The sequence below is a fragment of the Symphalangus syndactylus genome, chromosome 19 (genome assembly GCF_028878055.3).
Source record: "Symphalangus syndactylus isolate Jambi chromosome 19, NHGRI_mSymSyn1-v2.1_pri, whole genome shotgun sequence".
Lineage (NCBI taxonomy): Eukaryota > Metazoa > Chordata > Mammalia > Primates > Hylobatidae > Symphalangus > Symphalangus syndactylus.
In genome coordinates this window covers 52702613-52720239 of record NC_072434.2, presented here as the reverse complement: position 1 = coordinate 52720239, position 17627 = coordinate 52702613, and the positions used below count along the sequence as shown (strand labels likewise).

Sequence of the window (17627 nt, the reverse complement as noted above, 5' to 3'; positions counted from 1 at the left end):
TCCTAAGTCAGGGCCCATATCCAATTAGTCATCAAGACTTGCTTTTCTACCTCCTTGATGTCTCCATCCCTCCTGTTACTGCCTTGGCTTAAACCCTCATAATTTCTTGCCTGGATTATTGAAACAGCCTTCTAAAATGTCTCTCTGGCCCTAGGTTTGCCTGCTTCTAATCAATTCTCCAAATTCGAATGGAATGCTCTTTTTTCCCATTTGAATCTGATCATATCATTCACTTGTTTAATATCCTTTAATGATTCCTTTGGACCTTCAATATAAAATTCACGCTCCTTAGAAAGACCCTTCATAAACTGGTTCCTACTTTCCATTCTAAAGTTGACTTGAGCAGGACTTATGGTTTCCTGAATTAGCCATGCTCTCATGTCAGTGCTTTCACATTGTGACTTTTACCGAGAACACTTTTCCCATCTCTTCCCCTGTCCCCAAGTTATTTTTATTTTTATCTTTATTTTTTTAGATGGAGGCTTGCTTTGTCACCCAGGCTGGAGTGCAGTGGCAGGATCTCTGCTCTCTGCAACCTCCACCTCCTGAGTTCAAGTGATTCTCCTGCCTCAGCCTCCCGAGTAGCTGGGACTACAGACATGTGCCACCATGCCTGGCTAATTATTTCATTTTTAGCAGAGACAGGGTTTCACCATGTTGTCCAGGATGGTCTCCATCTCTTGACTTTGTGATCTGCCCACCTCAGCCTCCCAACATGCTGGGATTACAGGCATGAGCCACCATGCCTAGCTCCCTCGTCCCCCCATTCTTTGCCAAACTTGCCTATCCTCTAAGATTCAGTGTTTACATCATCTCCTCTGGAGAGCTTTCAGGTCAGGGCACATTGGTGTTCCTTCTCTGTGTTCAAAGTTACTGCTGTCATTCCACTGTCACACAGAATTGTGTTGATGTATTTAAAACATTGCCTTTCCCCTGAGCTCCTGGAGAACTTATGAGCCCAAACCATAAAAGTCTGTTGTCCTCAGTGCCTACCACAATGCCCAGAACACATTGAGTGATTATTATGTCAAATGTAAGAATGGATTAAATATGCCATATTGATCAGAAAGGTGGCTGTTGCATTGGAAGAGGAGAAAGATTCAAAGTTAGTAAAAATCTTTTTTATACTTTTAAGGTAGAGATTACGGTTATAGAAAACACTAAATATGAAAATAAAACCTGACAAACTACAGAAGGAGGTCTTAAAGTCCTGGTCCACTTAAACATATGTCCTAGCTAGAGTCTTGCCACAAGAATGAACTTCACATTCACAAACCCAGGCTATCAAGGGGACTCCCTCCCAATGATGAGGAAGCTATATGAAAACGAAGCAAAGATCAATTAAAACAACCTATGTTCTAGCTAGCTTTTCCTGGGAGGCAGGTTTGGGAGCAATTTGGGAGGGGTTTGTGCTGTGAAGCGGAAAGAGGATGAGTTCAAATGTTGAAGAATATGGACTGTGTAAAAGGGTTAAACTGAGCCTGCATGCATAGAATGTCTTAGGTTCTACAACCCTATTGAATCTACACCTGACTTGGGTAATGGTCAGGGAAGTTAATAAACAAATGAATGTGTATCCACATTGCCTTGGCAATCCTGACAGAAACCATCATTGCATTGAAGGCATGCTAGAGGAACAGGATGAGTGAGTCCACAGAATGAAGATGACAGATACTTTATATGCTTCTATGCTGATCTCTGTGGAAGGTCAGATTCCATTGATTTTAGTGACAAGACCCATAGAATATCCTTGAAGACTGCATTTATTTATCTTGGAAGTTACAGATGATCTGTGAACCCTCTGTAATGGTGGCTGTGTGGATGTGCTTTTAAATTTTTTTTTAAATCTTTCTGGAGAGAGAGTGCATAGTTTTCATAGTCTGTGATTCTCTCTCCTGCACCCAAAGGAAATTCAGAGCTACTGGTCAAAACAACCCCCCCCCCCCAAAAAAAAAAACCCTTTTAACTCAGTCGTAACCTTTCCTTGTCCACTCTGAAGTCCCGTGTCCAGGATTAAGGGAGTTGAGGTGTGATAGTGGCTGCTTCTTGTTTCCAATGTCCCTTGGGCCTCAATTTGCCTCATGTTCTGGGGAAATAGAATTCCATTTTACACGCCTCCCAGAATGGTATTATGCTCTGAGTGAGTTCCAGATGTCTTAAGAGATGCCAGATGGCTCACGAAAGGCAGACCAGCTTCAAGGAAAATGTACCCCATTTCCTTGGATCTGAACCATAAAGTTAAGCTTTCAGGGATGGCTGTGGGGAGAAGAACATTCAAGATTCAAGGTCTGCCCTGATAACCAGACCTCAATGTGGCCATCACTTGACTGTGGGAAGATTCTTCTTTCTTAGGCTGTTTTGAAGTGAGACCCTCACCAAACACTGATTTCTTTTTTATAAGAAGGAAAGGAAGCATATTTAGTGAGGGCCTTATAAATCAGATAGTATGCCAAATGCCTTCACATGTTTATTTTATTTAATCCTCACATAGACACAGGAGGTAGATATTTGGGACCCAGATTTGCCAGTGGAAAATCCGAGACTCAAAGAGGTTTAGTAAATATATTTTGATTTTCAAGTTGTTTATGTTTCATTCTATGAGTATCATCTGAGAATATTCAAGCTTCACCATTGGGTTATGTGGTTTCTAATCTAAGAAAAAATTGCTGCTAAGAATTTTTAAACTAAGAGTCTATTTCTGTAGATCTTCTCACAAATAAGTAAAGGCCACATGTGCTGTGTGGACTTTCCTGCAATGCTCTCTCTTTCTCATGAAATATGCTTGCATGTATAATATTCAAACATACACACACACACACACACACACACAGACAGAGTTTTGCCTTTGCAGAGTTGATTTTAAATATAGAAGTTAAGAGAAAAATGCTTTTGTCCTAGAATAAGAACTCATTTTCAGCATATCATGTCCTTGCTCCTTAGTAAACATCACCGTTCTTTTAAATTCTCTGACTCCCTCAATTCTAACCTCTGTATATCTAGATGAAAGGCATTTTCCAATATTTCTAACAGGGATCTTTTGGCCTATAATTTCCAATTCTTTCTAATCTTCTGGAATTCTAACTCTTGTATATTGAACTCAGTGGAATCATCCAGATATCTTCTACCTAATGAAGTGCCAATTCTGCCTCTCAGTTTCCATAACTCTTCTGGACTTTGAATCCTGGCCTTGCCACTTGTTAGCTGTGACTCTTGGGTGATTCAATTGGCCTCTTTGAGACTCAGGTTTTTTTTTTTTTTTTTTTTTTTTTTGAGACTGAGTCTCGCTCTGTCACCCAGGCTGGAGTGCAGTGGCGTGATCTTGGCTCACTGCAAACTCGACCTCCCGGGTTCAAGCAATTCTCCTGCCTCAGCCTCCTGTGTGGCTGGGAATACATGCATGCGCCACCATACCTGGCTAATTTTTTTTGTATTTTTAGTAGAGACGGGGTTTCACTATATTGGCCAGGCTGGTCTTGAACTCCTGACCTTGTGATCCATCTACCTCGGTGTCCCAAAGTGCTGGGATTACAGGCGTGAGCCACCATGCCCGGCGAGACTCAGTTTTAAAAATTTATTAACTGGGTATTATAAGGACTACCTAGATTTTGTAGTATTTTGTATAGAATTAACTTTGTGTTACATGAGATAATGTAAGCAAAGCATTTAGCACAGTGCTTGGCACTTAGTAAAAGTGTAGTGATGATGAGGTGTTGCTAATAGAGTTACAGTAGTAGTGGTAATTATTATTTTACCTGTATCCAAAGTAGCCTTATGATGGGGTTTATTTGGCTGCAGAAGTTCCATGAATTATTATGGTTCTGGATTATCTTCCATGAAGCACATCCGCACTATTAATTAATGCTCCAAAACAGCATGATAGCCTCTATTGGCAGTAAATTACATCTGTCCCTAAAATTTGGTTTTGCTAAGGGATGGGACACCACATGCTGTTCTCATTGGAAGCCAGGAAAGAGTGTGAGAAATAAACATTTGGCCTTGAAAAAATAGTTGTTTTCCATTATGAAATATTATTTGGGTGTTGTCATATTCTCTATTATTAACATAAAACAGCCCAATTCCTGGATCAATTTCACAATTTCTGTACATTTCACCATTCCTTTTCTGCCTTGTTTTTCACTTCTCAGGCAAAGAAAACGAACAATTGTGTAATGTAATCCACAGGCAGAATACGGATCAGCCCTGTGCCTTATTACTATAGACCCAATGCCCTGAAGTGGCCTTTACAGAGGAACAAATCTGAAATTGAATTTTGGTTACCTTAGGTGGAGGGAGGCAGCCAGAGAACGAGCGATCTTCTTTTCGAAAACTCAGATTGAGATTGTCTATGTTGAGTCTGCCATTGGTTGTCCTTAGTGCCATCTTCAAAATCTCCAACAGGCTCCTGTTCACTTCTGGCTGTGAGCTGGAGTGCTGAGGTGGAGTGCTGATTGGAGGGGAAATGGGGAAGGCTATGAAAAGATTAGCCACTCAAGGCAGCTGCATGCTTTCCTACTACATCTCTCAACTTTGCTACACACTGTGGAACCAGAGAGCCCATCTATGAAGGCCCTCTCAGTCTTGGGAACCTGGTCATGAGGCTGCATGTAGACATTTCATAGCTTAACTCATACCTGCTCCATCTGAGTGAGCTCTACCATCTCTTTTCCAAGAGGCACCGACAAATCTGACTACAACAAAGGCCAAAATTCTTAATCTATCTTTGTAACTCTTTTTTTTTTTTCTAGATTGAGACAAAAAATAAGCAATCATAGTAGTTTACTTTACCTGCTTGATTTTACTTTTCTTCAACTCAGATAATTACTGATGGCAAATGAAATTTCTAAACTGCCCACTGCCACAAGCAAAGCAAAGCAGATTCCACCAGATCCCCATACCAAGAGAGCCTAGTTCCCTGGGAGGAAATCCTGAACCAGCTGAATTTCCTGCATTAATCTTGACTCTGCTCCTTATATCTGAAAAACTCAGAAATGTTTGGGAGTAATTATTTACTTACAGTCTGGCCTGCAAATGTACATAAGTATTAAGGTGGTCTGTCTAACTGACTATCGTTATTTTAAGTAATAGGTGAAAAGCAACAGGGTGAGATGTTATAGTCACTGATTTTATGAAACTGGTTTGATAGGTTTACCTATCTAACAGCCAAATGTATTTGTTCCTCCGGATCCAGGTGTACTATTGCTTCCTCTGTGAAGCTTTTTCTCTTTTCCATTGTCTCAAGTTAAACACCAAGTTCCCTAGAGGGACAGTCCATGACATTGCTCAACCTCTACCCGTCTAAATTGGGTTTCTTTCAGTGGTATACTGGTAAATCTTTAACACTCAGCTTTGCAAGATAAAGCCCTAATTTGCTGCATTACTGAGTTCCCTGGTGTAAATACTCCCACCATGGTTGATTTCAGGCTACCACTGTGACATCGCTGAATGAGGAGTTGGGAAGAGGTGTGCATCATCGGCCCTCATGTCTGGCTCCTGCACACCCCTGATTTATATACTTATTCATAGTGCTTTGTTCTTTTCCTTAATAGGTCTCCTTCAACTTGCAGTCACATCTCTATTTCCTCATTTTTTCAAGTCTGACTTCCTCCCTAGTAGTCTGCTCTAAGAGGTCAGGTCTGTTTTGTTCCTTACTGTTTCCCAGGGATCTTGTACAGTACCTGGAATTAATTCATTTCAGATGTATATAACTTTGTCCAAAGGTCATATTATTTCCTTTTTTTTGGCTCTGGGACTCTCACACAAGTTTTGGCTCCAAATTATACTATTCTGAACTACTTAATAATACATAATATTTTCCAAAAGTTTGGTACAGAAAAGGAATAGTGGGCATGTGCATTTATTTTGGTCACCAACTTTTGCATGTACCTTCACCTGTCCAGGGAGTTCCCCCGCTCATGAGACATTCCACCTTTCACTGTGGCCGAGGAGAATGCCAACTATTTGCTTTACCAGCCTCTCTTTGCTGCAAGGGCACACAACTCAAACACTGTCAATCAGATATCTCTGTTCCAGCTCTGAAACATAAGTCTCCCTTCCTCTTTTCTTGCAAGGACAATTTCTGGGGATAAGAATTCATGAAGGTTTGGTCCCTAGCCCTGCACACTGAGTACTGGATGGGCAGGTGTTGTATGGAACCCATTTACTGCAGCTGGTAGGGTTTCTTAGAAGGCCTGTTGCAGAAATTTATTTCATGTGGTCCAATTTAGGAGATGAGAGCTGTTGCCACCCCTGCTGCCACTGGCAATGCTGGAACCTTTTAAAACATCACAGAGCTACCCTATTAGAGGCTCTACCTGACAGAGCATGAGAAGAGGATTTTCCTGATCCATACCTTAATTAGCAAATAGCCTGGCTTTATTACAGGCCATCAGTCCTGTATTTCTACAAACATACTGTCTGGTTTTTATAAAGCAGCACCTTCTCTGATGAACTCAAAATGATTTCTTCATGTGCATTTTCTATAGAACAGATATTCAGGTATCCCTGAAAGTAAATTGATGTGAGCTCTTTAGAAAATTGGAGGTGCCAATTACATACAACAAATATTATTGAGCATCTTCTGCATGCCAGGAACTGTGTTGGAACTATGCTAGACACAGAGTTGGCCAGGACAGCCACGATTCCTAACCTCAAATGTCAAATAAATAACAGAAAATGCCATAACTGCTATGAAGGGGAAGGACTATGGGACTAACAACACAGAGATCTAACCTTATCTAGGTATCAGCAAAGGCTTTCTGTCTAGGACTCACAAGACCTTATATGCCAGGGATTGGCCATGTATTCTACCACATGGTCTATGACCTCTCAGGGCCAAAATTTTACAGTATGTATTATGTGAAGGACAGTTGCTGTTAGTTAAAAATTTCTAGGGCTTTATGGCTCTCAGTAAGACAGTTGCTCCTAGAGTGATATTTGACTGGAGTGCCTAGATGGCAGTATTGTTTTCTTTGGACCATGAGCCGTAAAGGAAGAGACTAGGCTTTGTCAATCCCGGAATTCACTGTGCCCAGCAAAGTAAGCCTGGCAAACAGCTCACATTCAATAAATGTTGAAGTTATCACAGTGAAACAGGGCACACTGTAGGAAGGAATCAAGTCCAACTGTTAGCCCAAGGACATTTTCAAACAAACAAACAAACAAACAAACAAACAAAAAACGCTACCTTCTTCCTAGAGTAAAACACTTAACTTTAATGCCATAGCTCTTAACCACCATGCCACATTATTTGCAGCTGAAAAGAGTGTCTTCTAGAAGAATAGTTAAAAATAATAAAAACACTTATATAGTACTTACTATGTACCAGGCACTGATTTTTGGAACTTTGCATTTATTAACTCAGTTACTATTACAAATCAATGAAGTGAAGTGTATCATGCCCATTTTACAGTTGGAGAATGGAACCACAGAGAAGTCAAGTGAAATGCCAAGGTCACATAGCCCCAGAGTGGCAAAGACAATAGTTGAGGCCAGGCTTTTGCAATGGAAGCTATGCTCCTAACCACTGCAATTTGTCACCTTTTTTGGCAAACATGAGAATATTATACTTTATTGCGTTTCATTTCTGATTATATTCCTCACATCTTATTTTTATTTTGAATAATTTCTTTCCCTTGAGATTATATGAAGTGACTAAGGATGCCTGAATCTCAAACCTTTTTTTGCTTGTGCCTGCAACCCAGGAGCTGACTGACTGAACATCTTTTTGGAATCACACTTTATAGATGAGCTCTGCACCCGTACACAATCATTTCTTATTTCATAATGAGGTTTTTCATTTTCACACAGCAACCTCATAAAAAGACACATGCTTGATGTTAAAAAACATATGCAATTGCTGCAAATAACTTTCTATGTTGGCCTGCGCACAAAAAAGAGAGAGAGAGAAAATTCTGAGCACGAGCCAAGTGCTGGTGAAGAGCAAAGTGATTCTGCATCGGGTGAGGTGTTTGAGTGAATGCCTTCAAGATCCCTGCCAGCTCTAGGAGTCTAGTGCCATGGACTGACTGCATCCCCTCAATGTTCCTGTGTTGAAACCCTAATGCCAACGTGATAACATCAGAAGGCTGGGCCTGTGGGATTTGGTCATGAGGGTGGAGTCCTCATGAGTGAGATTAGTGCCTGTCTTAGTCTATTTTGGGCTGCTATAACAGAATATCTGAGATCGGGTCATTTATAAAGAACAGATATTTTATTTCTTCAGTTCACAGGGGTGAGAAGTGCAAGGTCAGTGGCAGGCATCTTGCAAGGGCCTTCTTGCTGCATCACTCTGTGGTGGAAGGCAGAAGGGCAAGAGGAGGCAAGGGTGAGAGATAAACCTGCTTTTTACAACAAATCCACTCTCTCGGTAACGAACTCACTCCTGAGATAATGACATTAATGCGTTCAAGAAGGCAGAGCCCTGTGACCTAATTGCCTCTTATTAAGTCCCATCTCCTAGGGCTGTTGTTGCATTAGGGATTAAGCTTCCAACACATGAACTTTGGGAAACACATTCAAACCATAGCAATACCTTTGTAAGGAGAGGCCAGCAAGCCAACTTGCTCTCTTTCTGCCATGTGGGGATACAGGGAGAAGTCAGCAGTGTGCATCCTGGGAGAGCCCTCCCAGAACTCAACCATGCTGGTGCCCTATCTTAGACTTTCAGTCTTCGCTTCAGAACTGTGATTCATACATTTATATTCTTTATAAGCCACCCAGTTTATGGTACTTTTTTATAGCATCCCACACAGACTAAGACACCTAGGAACAATACCTTCACAAAAAGGGAAAAGAGTACCTTTGGATATGAGTGCCATGACTCTCAGTTTTTCTCAGGTCTGCAGCTGCTTTATTTTGCTGTAGATAATCTGATGCTGCACTGTTTAAAAACCAGAGTAGCTTTTCATAATTCACCTGAAAATTAAATGTAAAATAGAACATCCTCATTTAATTTATATGTAAAGAAAGAGGCCTGTTGAGATAAAATGTATTTGGCAAATTTTTACCATCAAACATTTAAAAAAACTTAAAAATATAGTATCATAATTATTGGTGCTTTTTAGCAAGTATTCTTATTATTTTCCCTTCTAGACAAATGGTAAAATTGTACTTCCTGTTGTCTTGTGGTTGGGTAAGGCCATGTGACTAGTTCTGGGCAATGAGTTATAAGCAGAACTGAGACCCTGTGAGCTAACATGAGACCCTCCAGGACTCTTTTTCCCCTTCCGCTGTCCTGTCCAAAAATGTCCTAAAGTGGCTGTTTCATCATCCTGGGTCCCGGAGCTAAAATGACAACAGTGTTGAGAAGAACTATGGCTGGCTCTATGGAAATAAAAATGAAAAAAATAAACTTTTGTGGCTTTAAGCCACAAAGATTTTGGGGTTATTACTACAGTACAACCTAACCTCTAGCCTCTCTCTCTCTCCCCACCCCTGTCCCCACTCTCTCTCTCGTTCCTTCTCACATATCTTATACATTTATTATATATGATGTATTCAGCAGATATATTTAGATATATTGAGCAGATATATTCAGATAATCTGAAGACAAAAATTTATTAGGCTAAGTGAAAAATCTGAAGACCTTTTTTCTGCATAGGAAAGGACTGAAGGAATGTCACTGCTAAGCTGGATGCCATCCTAGGGACTCTGGTGGACAGACAGCTCCAGGGTAGCAGAGGGGTGAGCAGTGGGAGAGGAAAGCTAGATAGGGTCCCTGATAGAAACTAGATCTCAGGCCAGAAAATTTGGTTGAACTGAATATTCATATGGGTTGCACTAATAAATCAATGTTGTATTGCTAAATACTTCTCATAAATATATAACTAATTCTATTAGTTTGCATTTATCACATTACTAAATCCTGAGACTAAACTTGCAAGGTTGGTTTTGGCCTGGTTTTCTGGATGACATCATTGAGGCATGGGAGAACTTGAGTAGAGTATGCTCCATGTCACAGAGCTAAGATCGTGGGATTAAGATTAAAGTCCAGGCCTTCTTTTTTAAGGTTTACACTGTCTATTGCTTTGCTATTGATACATGCTCACTAATGATTTTCTTATTGCTATTATTTCTTCCTATTTCAGGGTATTTTCCTCTGGCTCCCTGAATTTAGTGACACTTGGACTACTCTTTATATTCAGACATAGGTATGAGCTTGGAAAATACAATGCCCAAAGAACTCTGGCCCTGTCATTGAGAAACTTGTGTCTTAGCATGGGATCTGCCATTAATTCTCTCAGTCTCTTAAACAAGTTCTTGGACATTCTCTGGGCCTCAATTCCCTAATCAGTAAATTTCAAAGATACTTCCCACTTCTAACTCTCTAGGAAGCTGTGATGACACAAAGGAGATCTCAGCTCAGTCTCAATTCTTACCTTGGGTCCTGCAGACTAAGCTAGCTCATGAATGGACTCGAGTGGGCCCATTTTCTTGAATCTGTAACTACCTTAACATTGTTAAAAGCTGAGAGTGCAAGTTGGGGCAGGGAGGACCTTTAAAGAGAAATGAAACAGAGCGAAGAGACCTAACTCTATTTTCTATTCGAACTAGAAATTTCTACACATGAATATAAATAAGCTTTTTATCTCAGTAGTCAGGGATAAAAGTCATTTGCAAGAAAGTAGCTAACTTATTAGTCTTTTACCCTGGTGGGTACCAGTTAAAGAAACAAAAGGAACCCACACTTCCAATAGTATGATTGCCATACCATTTCAGAAGAACTCATCTTAGAAAATCTCTGACAAAGGATTTTAACTGTTGGTAACTGTAGAGGGACTTCATGCTTCAAAAAGAGGTGGCTCAGCTGAGATTGGAGAAGAAATCCTGAAGAGATTGGGTCCAGGATCTTCAGCTCTTTCTGAAGCTTTTCTAATAAGTTGGAACTCAAAGGATGTGACTTGAGTTCTCTTCTGACCAGGGCAAGAAGCAAAGCGTCTTCATTTGTTGTCCCACTTGGGCTCTGGCCAATATCCTAACACAACAATGAAAAATAAAGAGCAACACTCTTCAATCAGCCAGCTAAAGACCAAAGCAAGGAAGCAGAGGCACACTGGGGCTGGTATCTGAGCATCCACTCGCAGTCCTGGCCTGGAGAAGGACAAGTTGGTGGCACTGAAGGTGAGCATTCAATCTGGTGTATTCATTATTTACAATGCATCGGCTCTCTTCCTTCAGGAGAAGAAAGCAAATCCTAGAGTACGTGGTCTGGTAGAAGATGCTTTAACATACATCATTTGCCTTTTACAAAATAACTGCTTTGATGGTATAAGAATTTAGAATAACGCATTTTGGAGACCCATTGCAGCTGGGAGTTTAGCATGGGGGATGCAAATCAAGGATGGTGTCTAGACCCTGACTGAGTTAACTGGGAGCATAATGGCCCTTCCTGAGCTCAGCAATCCTAGAAAAGGAGGAAGGTGGGAGGAACATGAGGAGTTCGGTTGAAATTTTTAAGGTTTGTCTGTGAACTCCTCAGGACACTTTCTGGAAAGCTGACTGGATAAACGAAGTCTGGTGTCCATTTGTCCATTCTCAGACTATCTTTAATTTTTTTTTTTTTTTTGTAGAGGTGGGGTCTCACTATGTTGTTCAGGCTGCTCTCAAACTCCTGGCTTCAAGTGATCCTCCCAGCTTGGCTTCTCAAAGTGCTGGCATTACAGGTGTGAGCCACTATGACCAGCCCTCAGACCAACTTATCATCAGCTCCACATCAAGAAATACAGTCAACAAATAACACTCCTTCATCTACAATAGACACAACTCAACAACTCTTAGTATACACACCTCAGGTTGGTCAGAGCTGCCTCTCACCATCTGTTCCAAGGACCAGTCTCTAAGCTTTCTCCTGGGAATGCCATGCACATAGGATAGGGACTGGTCTCCAGTTGGTACAGAGCTGCAGTAGACATTTGCCTGACTGGGAATCTTAACAGAACAAGGACAAAAGGAAGCAAAGAGCAGAAGAGGAGGTAGGGAAGAGAAAGAGGAAAGAATGGAGAAAATAAGTAAACCAACCAATTTATTTAAGCACATTCCCAGTTCTAAATGAACTTTAGCCCATGTATCATTGAGTCATTGAATCATCATGAAGAAATGTTGCCTTCACACCAATTTCAGCATTATATGCTTGACACATATTAGACAAATATATTCACACTTAGGTATGTCTCATTGGGGCAAGAAAGTGTCGTGACAGGCAAAAAATAATAGGTAGAACATAAGGTGTTTATAGGCAAATGTGGGGTTCTTATTAGAGATAAGGGTATCATTAGGCTGTTTTAATTAGCAGGTTCAGGAAGGGCAGCAAAGGTAATTGTTAATTTTGACAAGAGATTAAAAAGCTCAGAATATTATACTCTAGGAGTAATGTCACTAAAAGTTACAATAGCATAAATGATAGAATTAGGATCAGTAGTAAAACCCTGTTCTCTCTTGCCATGGAGCATGGTATATTAATTGTGTTTTTAAGTTATTCATATTTTATGGTGTTTTGACATCTTCAGAAGGTAGGCCTTGCTGGCTGGGGAGCCTGCCCCTCCCAGGACTAGCTAATTCCTAGAGATGGTAAACAACTGGCCTGCTAATACATCTTTCATATGCAAACTAGTCCTGAGTTCAAACCCCCAGATACCTCCTTTATGTAACTCTCACACAGCAAGCCTTTTTTTCTCCTGCCCTAAATAAATCCAAGACTAGGCTCCAGACAACTAGGGATAGTCACTATGCCCCAAAGCCTGGGGGAATTATTCCAACTAGCTAGTCCTAAACTGTTTGTTCTGCCCTGCCTTGCCTTTCCCACCTAAACCCCAGAGAAAGGCTGTGGCTTGTGCTTTTCTCTCCTTGCTCCTCCTTCTGCCTCCTTGAGGTCCTCAAGTAGCCCGATGTGGTGTGGAATCCCCGCTTCTCTTGGGAAATGAAAGCAATTAACTCTTTTTTCAAAGGCAATTGTCTCCAAGTATGGTATCTTACCATATCTGATTAAAACAAAAACTTGGTACAAATCAAGACACATGGTTATTTTATTTATTTATTTATTTTTGAGACAGAGTCTTGTTTTTTCACCCGGGCTGGAGTGCAGTGGCAAGATCTCAGCTCACTGCAACCTCTGCCTCCCAGGTTCAAGTGATTCTCCTGCCTCAGCCTCTGGACACATGGTTATTTTTAATACCAGGTAATAGAAGGACGACATGATCAGAAGGATTCTCTAGAACCTACTAAATTGACAGTCATGTTGAATAACCTATCAGTATGAATAGCAATCTACAGATGTTTTATAGTCATGAACATTTTAAGGAAAAACCAAGAGTCTCTCTAGAGTGAGCAGAGTAGGCAAGAATGACAGAGTTCTGAATAGGCATAAAAATCACAAGAGTTATTTATTTGGCTCATACTTTGTACAAGGCACCACGTGGGTGTCCTGCTCATGTCATTATTTAAATCCTTACAATGACACTACAAGGTAGGTAGTACTAGCATCCTTTTACATTTGGAAAGCCAAGGCTTGCAGAAGTTAAATAACTTTATTCCTTCATTTAAAAAACATTTATGGTTGTCTAGTTTGGGCCAGGCACTGTCATAAGCCTTACAGTGAAAAAAACAGACTCAGCCTCTGCTCTCACAGAGTTTGCTGATGGTGGGAGGCGTAGCAAGTAACCATGACAATAGAAAAGGGATTCTAAGGGCCACTCTCAGAATAGTCCATGGTCCACCTGATCTGGACTTGGTGGTGGTCCAGGTCTGAAGGGAATGGCATCTAAATCTAGACTTGCAAGATAAGTCAGATTTGGATTTGGATAGGCTAACAAGTGGAGAGGGAGGAGGAGAGGACAAGAGGATTACAGGAAGAGTGAACTGGATATACAAAACTTCAAAGGTGTGTATGCATGCATGTAAGAGACAGATGATGCTTTCAGAGCATAGTTTAACTTTTGGAAAACGCAAAAGATAGGCCTGGAGAGAGAGAGGCAGGAGAAAGGCAATGAATTACCTTTAGCCTTGTTCGCATCTATGCTTTTTTTCTGAGGGCAATGGGAGCCATAAAAATGTTATTAGTAGAGCAATGACTAGAGCAGACTTGTCCAAAACTTACTCCCTAGTAAACTGTGCAGATATTTGAATCCTGCTTTTCACAATTACACTAGGATGAGGGAGATTCAGTGTTCAGTCCACAGAGCAATTTCACTCTTTTTTTTTTGAGACTGAGTCTCACTCTGTTGCCGGGCTGGAGTACAGTGGTGCGATCTCGGCTCACTGCAACCTCCCCCTCCCGGGTTCAAGAGATTTTCCTGCTTCTGCCTCCAGAGTAGCTGGAACTACAGGCGGATGCCACCATGCCCAGCTAATTTTTTTTTTTTGTATTTTTAGTAGAGATGGGATTTCACCACGTTGGCCAGGATGGTCTCGATCTCTTGACCTTGTGATCCGCCCACCTCGGCCTCCCAAAGTGCTGGGATTATAGGCCTGGCCAATTTCACTCTTTAAAATATTTGGCTAGGTATTTCAGACATATTGTTCACAGGACAATATGTTTCTTTGCAAATTATTTGTAATATAAAATATTTCCATTTTCAGCCACATACAAATTTTTTTTGCCTCTGAGAATTTATGTGTTTCTATGACAGTGTTTTAAAGAAATGTTACCAATACTTCATCATTCCATGAGTCAAGGTATCTTTCAGTTGCTTTTGTTTTCATTTAAACATGAAAATGTATTAAGTGCCTTTATCCTTGACACTACAGATGCAAATGAACAAGGCAGGTATGACTCCTGCCCTCAGAATTCTTTGGGCCTAGACATCACAGACTGAGTCTTTTTGTTTGTTTGTTTGTTTTTTGTTTGTTTGTTTCAGACGGAGTCTCGCTCTGTCGCCCAGGCTGGAGTGCAGTGGCGCGATCTCGGCTCACTGCAACCTCTGCCTCCCAGGTTCACACCATTCTCCTGCCTCAGCCTCCCGAGTAGCTGGGACTACAGGTGCCCGCCACCATGCCTGGCTAATTTTTTTGTATTTTTGGTAGAGACGGGGTTTCACCGTGTTAGCCAGGATGGTCTCGATCTCCTGACTTCGTGATCCGCCCGCCTTGGCCTCCCAAAGTGCTGGGATTACAGGCGTGAGCCACTGTGCCTGGCCACAGACTAAGTTTTCTGGCTTCACCTATGGAAAGGGGAAAATATACTGTACTCCCTAGAATGCTGTGAAGAATGAGTGTTATGTATTTTAAATATTTTATACATTCTAAAACCTTATGATATATTTATTTGTTGTATTTTGTGTATCTCCCTCCAATAATATGATCTCCATGTGGGCCAGGACTCTGTCTTTTGCCCGGCTGACACCCCCCCACATCAAGAACAGCCTTGAATCTGCTGAAAAACTAGAGCAACAGCATGGGAGAATGGGGAGGAGCTCTTGGTGCCTGGGTTCAGGCCAGCTGCAGGCTGGGCTTCAGATTTCTCCCTTGCTGATTTAAGTCACCTGGGGCTGTCGTTTTTCCAAAGTGAAGAGTGTTCCCCATGTGTCAAAAAAGATAAAATGTGAAATTTTATCAAGATTCCCCAGGTTTCTGACCTTGGGATTTGTCAGAGCACCTATGAAGTCTCTAATACCATAGATTTCTCTCATTTAGTTTACATTGAATAACAAAATACCACTTGGGGACCAACACCATAGCCTGAGTGACTTCAATCAATCCTAGTTGTGTGATGTTTGCCTAAAAGAACTGGTACAAATGAAGCACAGAAATCTAACACAGATTTACTAACTCTTCTGGGGGCGTTGGAACTTGCAAGAGTTGGAAATGTAAACAAGCCTTTTAAAGGTTGCTTATAAATAAAACTATTTTTGAGTGTGTGTGGAGTCATCCACACTCTCTTTCAAGACAAGTGAACACAACAAATCATCTTAACATTATGCAATGGATAGCTGTGGTTTGGGAGAAAATTTCCAGAGATAGCATTAATTGCAGATGTGAAAAGTTCTGTTTCTTAAACAATTTAGACCAAGGTACTGGGGTGTTCTAGAAAGCTGTTAAATGGCTCAAAAATGGGCAGTAGTGATAATGAGGACAGCCATGAGAAGCATTAATAAAAAGTTGTATACTTTTTTTTAAAGAAATGTAGACTTAGAAAAAAATGTATTTCCAAATTAATATTATATGTAATATGTGATTTTAAATGTGCTTTAAACAAATTAATACAATACATATTGATATTAATCATTTGGCTATTTTACTCATATTTGTAACAATGTATACTTTGTTTACATTTTAACTTTTAATTTTGGAAACTTCAAAAACAGGCACATGTAGAGATAATAGCATGATGAAACTCCCTGTGCTCATCACCAGGTTTCAGTGATCAACTGACAATCTTATTTTATTTATCCCCACATTGCCCTCCACCAGAGATGAAGTGAGCCCAGACAGTGTGTTATTTCATCCACATTATTTCAGCATATGTCTATAAAGCAGTGGTTCTTAAAGTGTAGTCTTTGGGCTAGAAGCCTCAGCTTCCTCTGGGAGTCTGTGAGAAATGAGAATTATTGAGACCCACCCCAGACCCACTAAATAGAAATTTGTGGGATGGGGCCCAGAAATCTGTGTTTGAATAAGTCCTCCAGTAATTCTGATGCACACTGAAGTTTGAGAACCACTGCCCCAAGAATGAGGACTCTTTTTAAATACACAATAACATTATAACACTTAAAAATTCCTTATTATTAACAGTAATTCCTCAATATCTCCAAATGCCTCATCAGTGTTTAAAATCCCCCAGTTGTCTGGTAAATCTTATTTTCATAGTTTGTATATTCAAAATATGAACCATATATTGCAATAGGTTAATATCTCTTACACCTTTTAAAATTGCCTGCCCGCCTGCCCGCCTGACCGCCTGCCTGCCTGCCTGCCTGCCTTTCTCTCTTTTTCCTCCTTTCCTCTTTTCCTTACATCTTTTAAAATTCCTTCCTTCCTTCCTTCTTTCCTTCCTCCCTCCCCTTGTCTCCTTCCTTCCTTCCTTCTTTCCTTCTCCTTCTCCTCCTCCCCTTCCCCTTCCTTCCTTCCTTCCTTCCTTCCTTCCTTCCTTCCTTCCTTCCTTCCTGTCTTTCTCTCTTTTTTCCTCCTTTCCTCTTTTCCTTACATCTTTTTAAATTCCTTCCTTCCTTCTTTCCTTCCTCTCCTTCCTTCTTTCTTTCCTTCCTTCCTTCCTTCCTTCCATCCTTCCTTCCTTTCTTCTTTCCTTCCTCCCTCCCCCTCTCTCCTTCCTTCCTTCCTTCTTTCCTTCTCCTTCTCCTCCTCCTCCTCCCCCTCCCCTTCCTTCCTTCCTTCCTTCCTTCCTTCCTTCCTTCCTTCCTTCCTTCCTTTTCTTTTTCTCTCCTTCTTTCTTTCTCTCTCCCTCCCTCCCTCCCTCCTTCCTTCCTATCTTCCTTTCCTTTCTTTCTTTCTTTCTTTCTTTCTTTCTTTCTTTCTTTCTTTCTTTCTTTCTTTCTTTCTTTCTTTCTTTCTTTCTTTCCTTCTTTCCTCTCTCTCCCTGCCTCCCTTCCTCCTTCCTTCCTTCTTTCCTTCCTTCTTTTTTTTTTTTTTAATTTTTTCTATTACCCAGGCTAGAGTGCAGTAGCACAGCCATTATTCAC

General features: G+C 40.9%; 1 protein-coding gene across 1 annotated transcript in view; it reads right to left on the bottom strand.

Annotated features, from left to right (window-relative positions):
• C19H1orf87 (chromosome 19 C1orf87 homolog) overlaps positions 1-17627 on the bottom strand; it is an 83378-nt gene that overhangs the window by 37956 nt on the left and 27795 nt on the right. The window contains exons 4-7 of the mRNA XM_055234395.1: positions 11785-11925; positions 10709-10972; positions 8798-8913; positions 4279-4444 (exon numbers count right to left, since the gene is read on the bottom strand). Coding sequence (XP_055090370.1) covers positions 4279-4444; positions 8798-8913; positions 10709-10972; positions 11785-11925 — 687 coding nt within the window. The remainder of the gene's footprint in view (positions 1-4278; positions 4445-8797; positions 8914-10708; positions 10973-11784; positions 11926-17627) is intronic.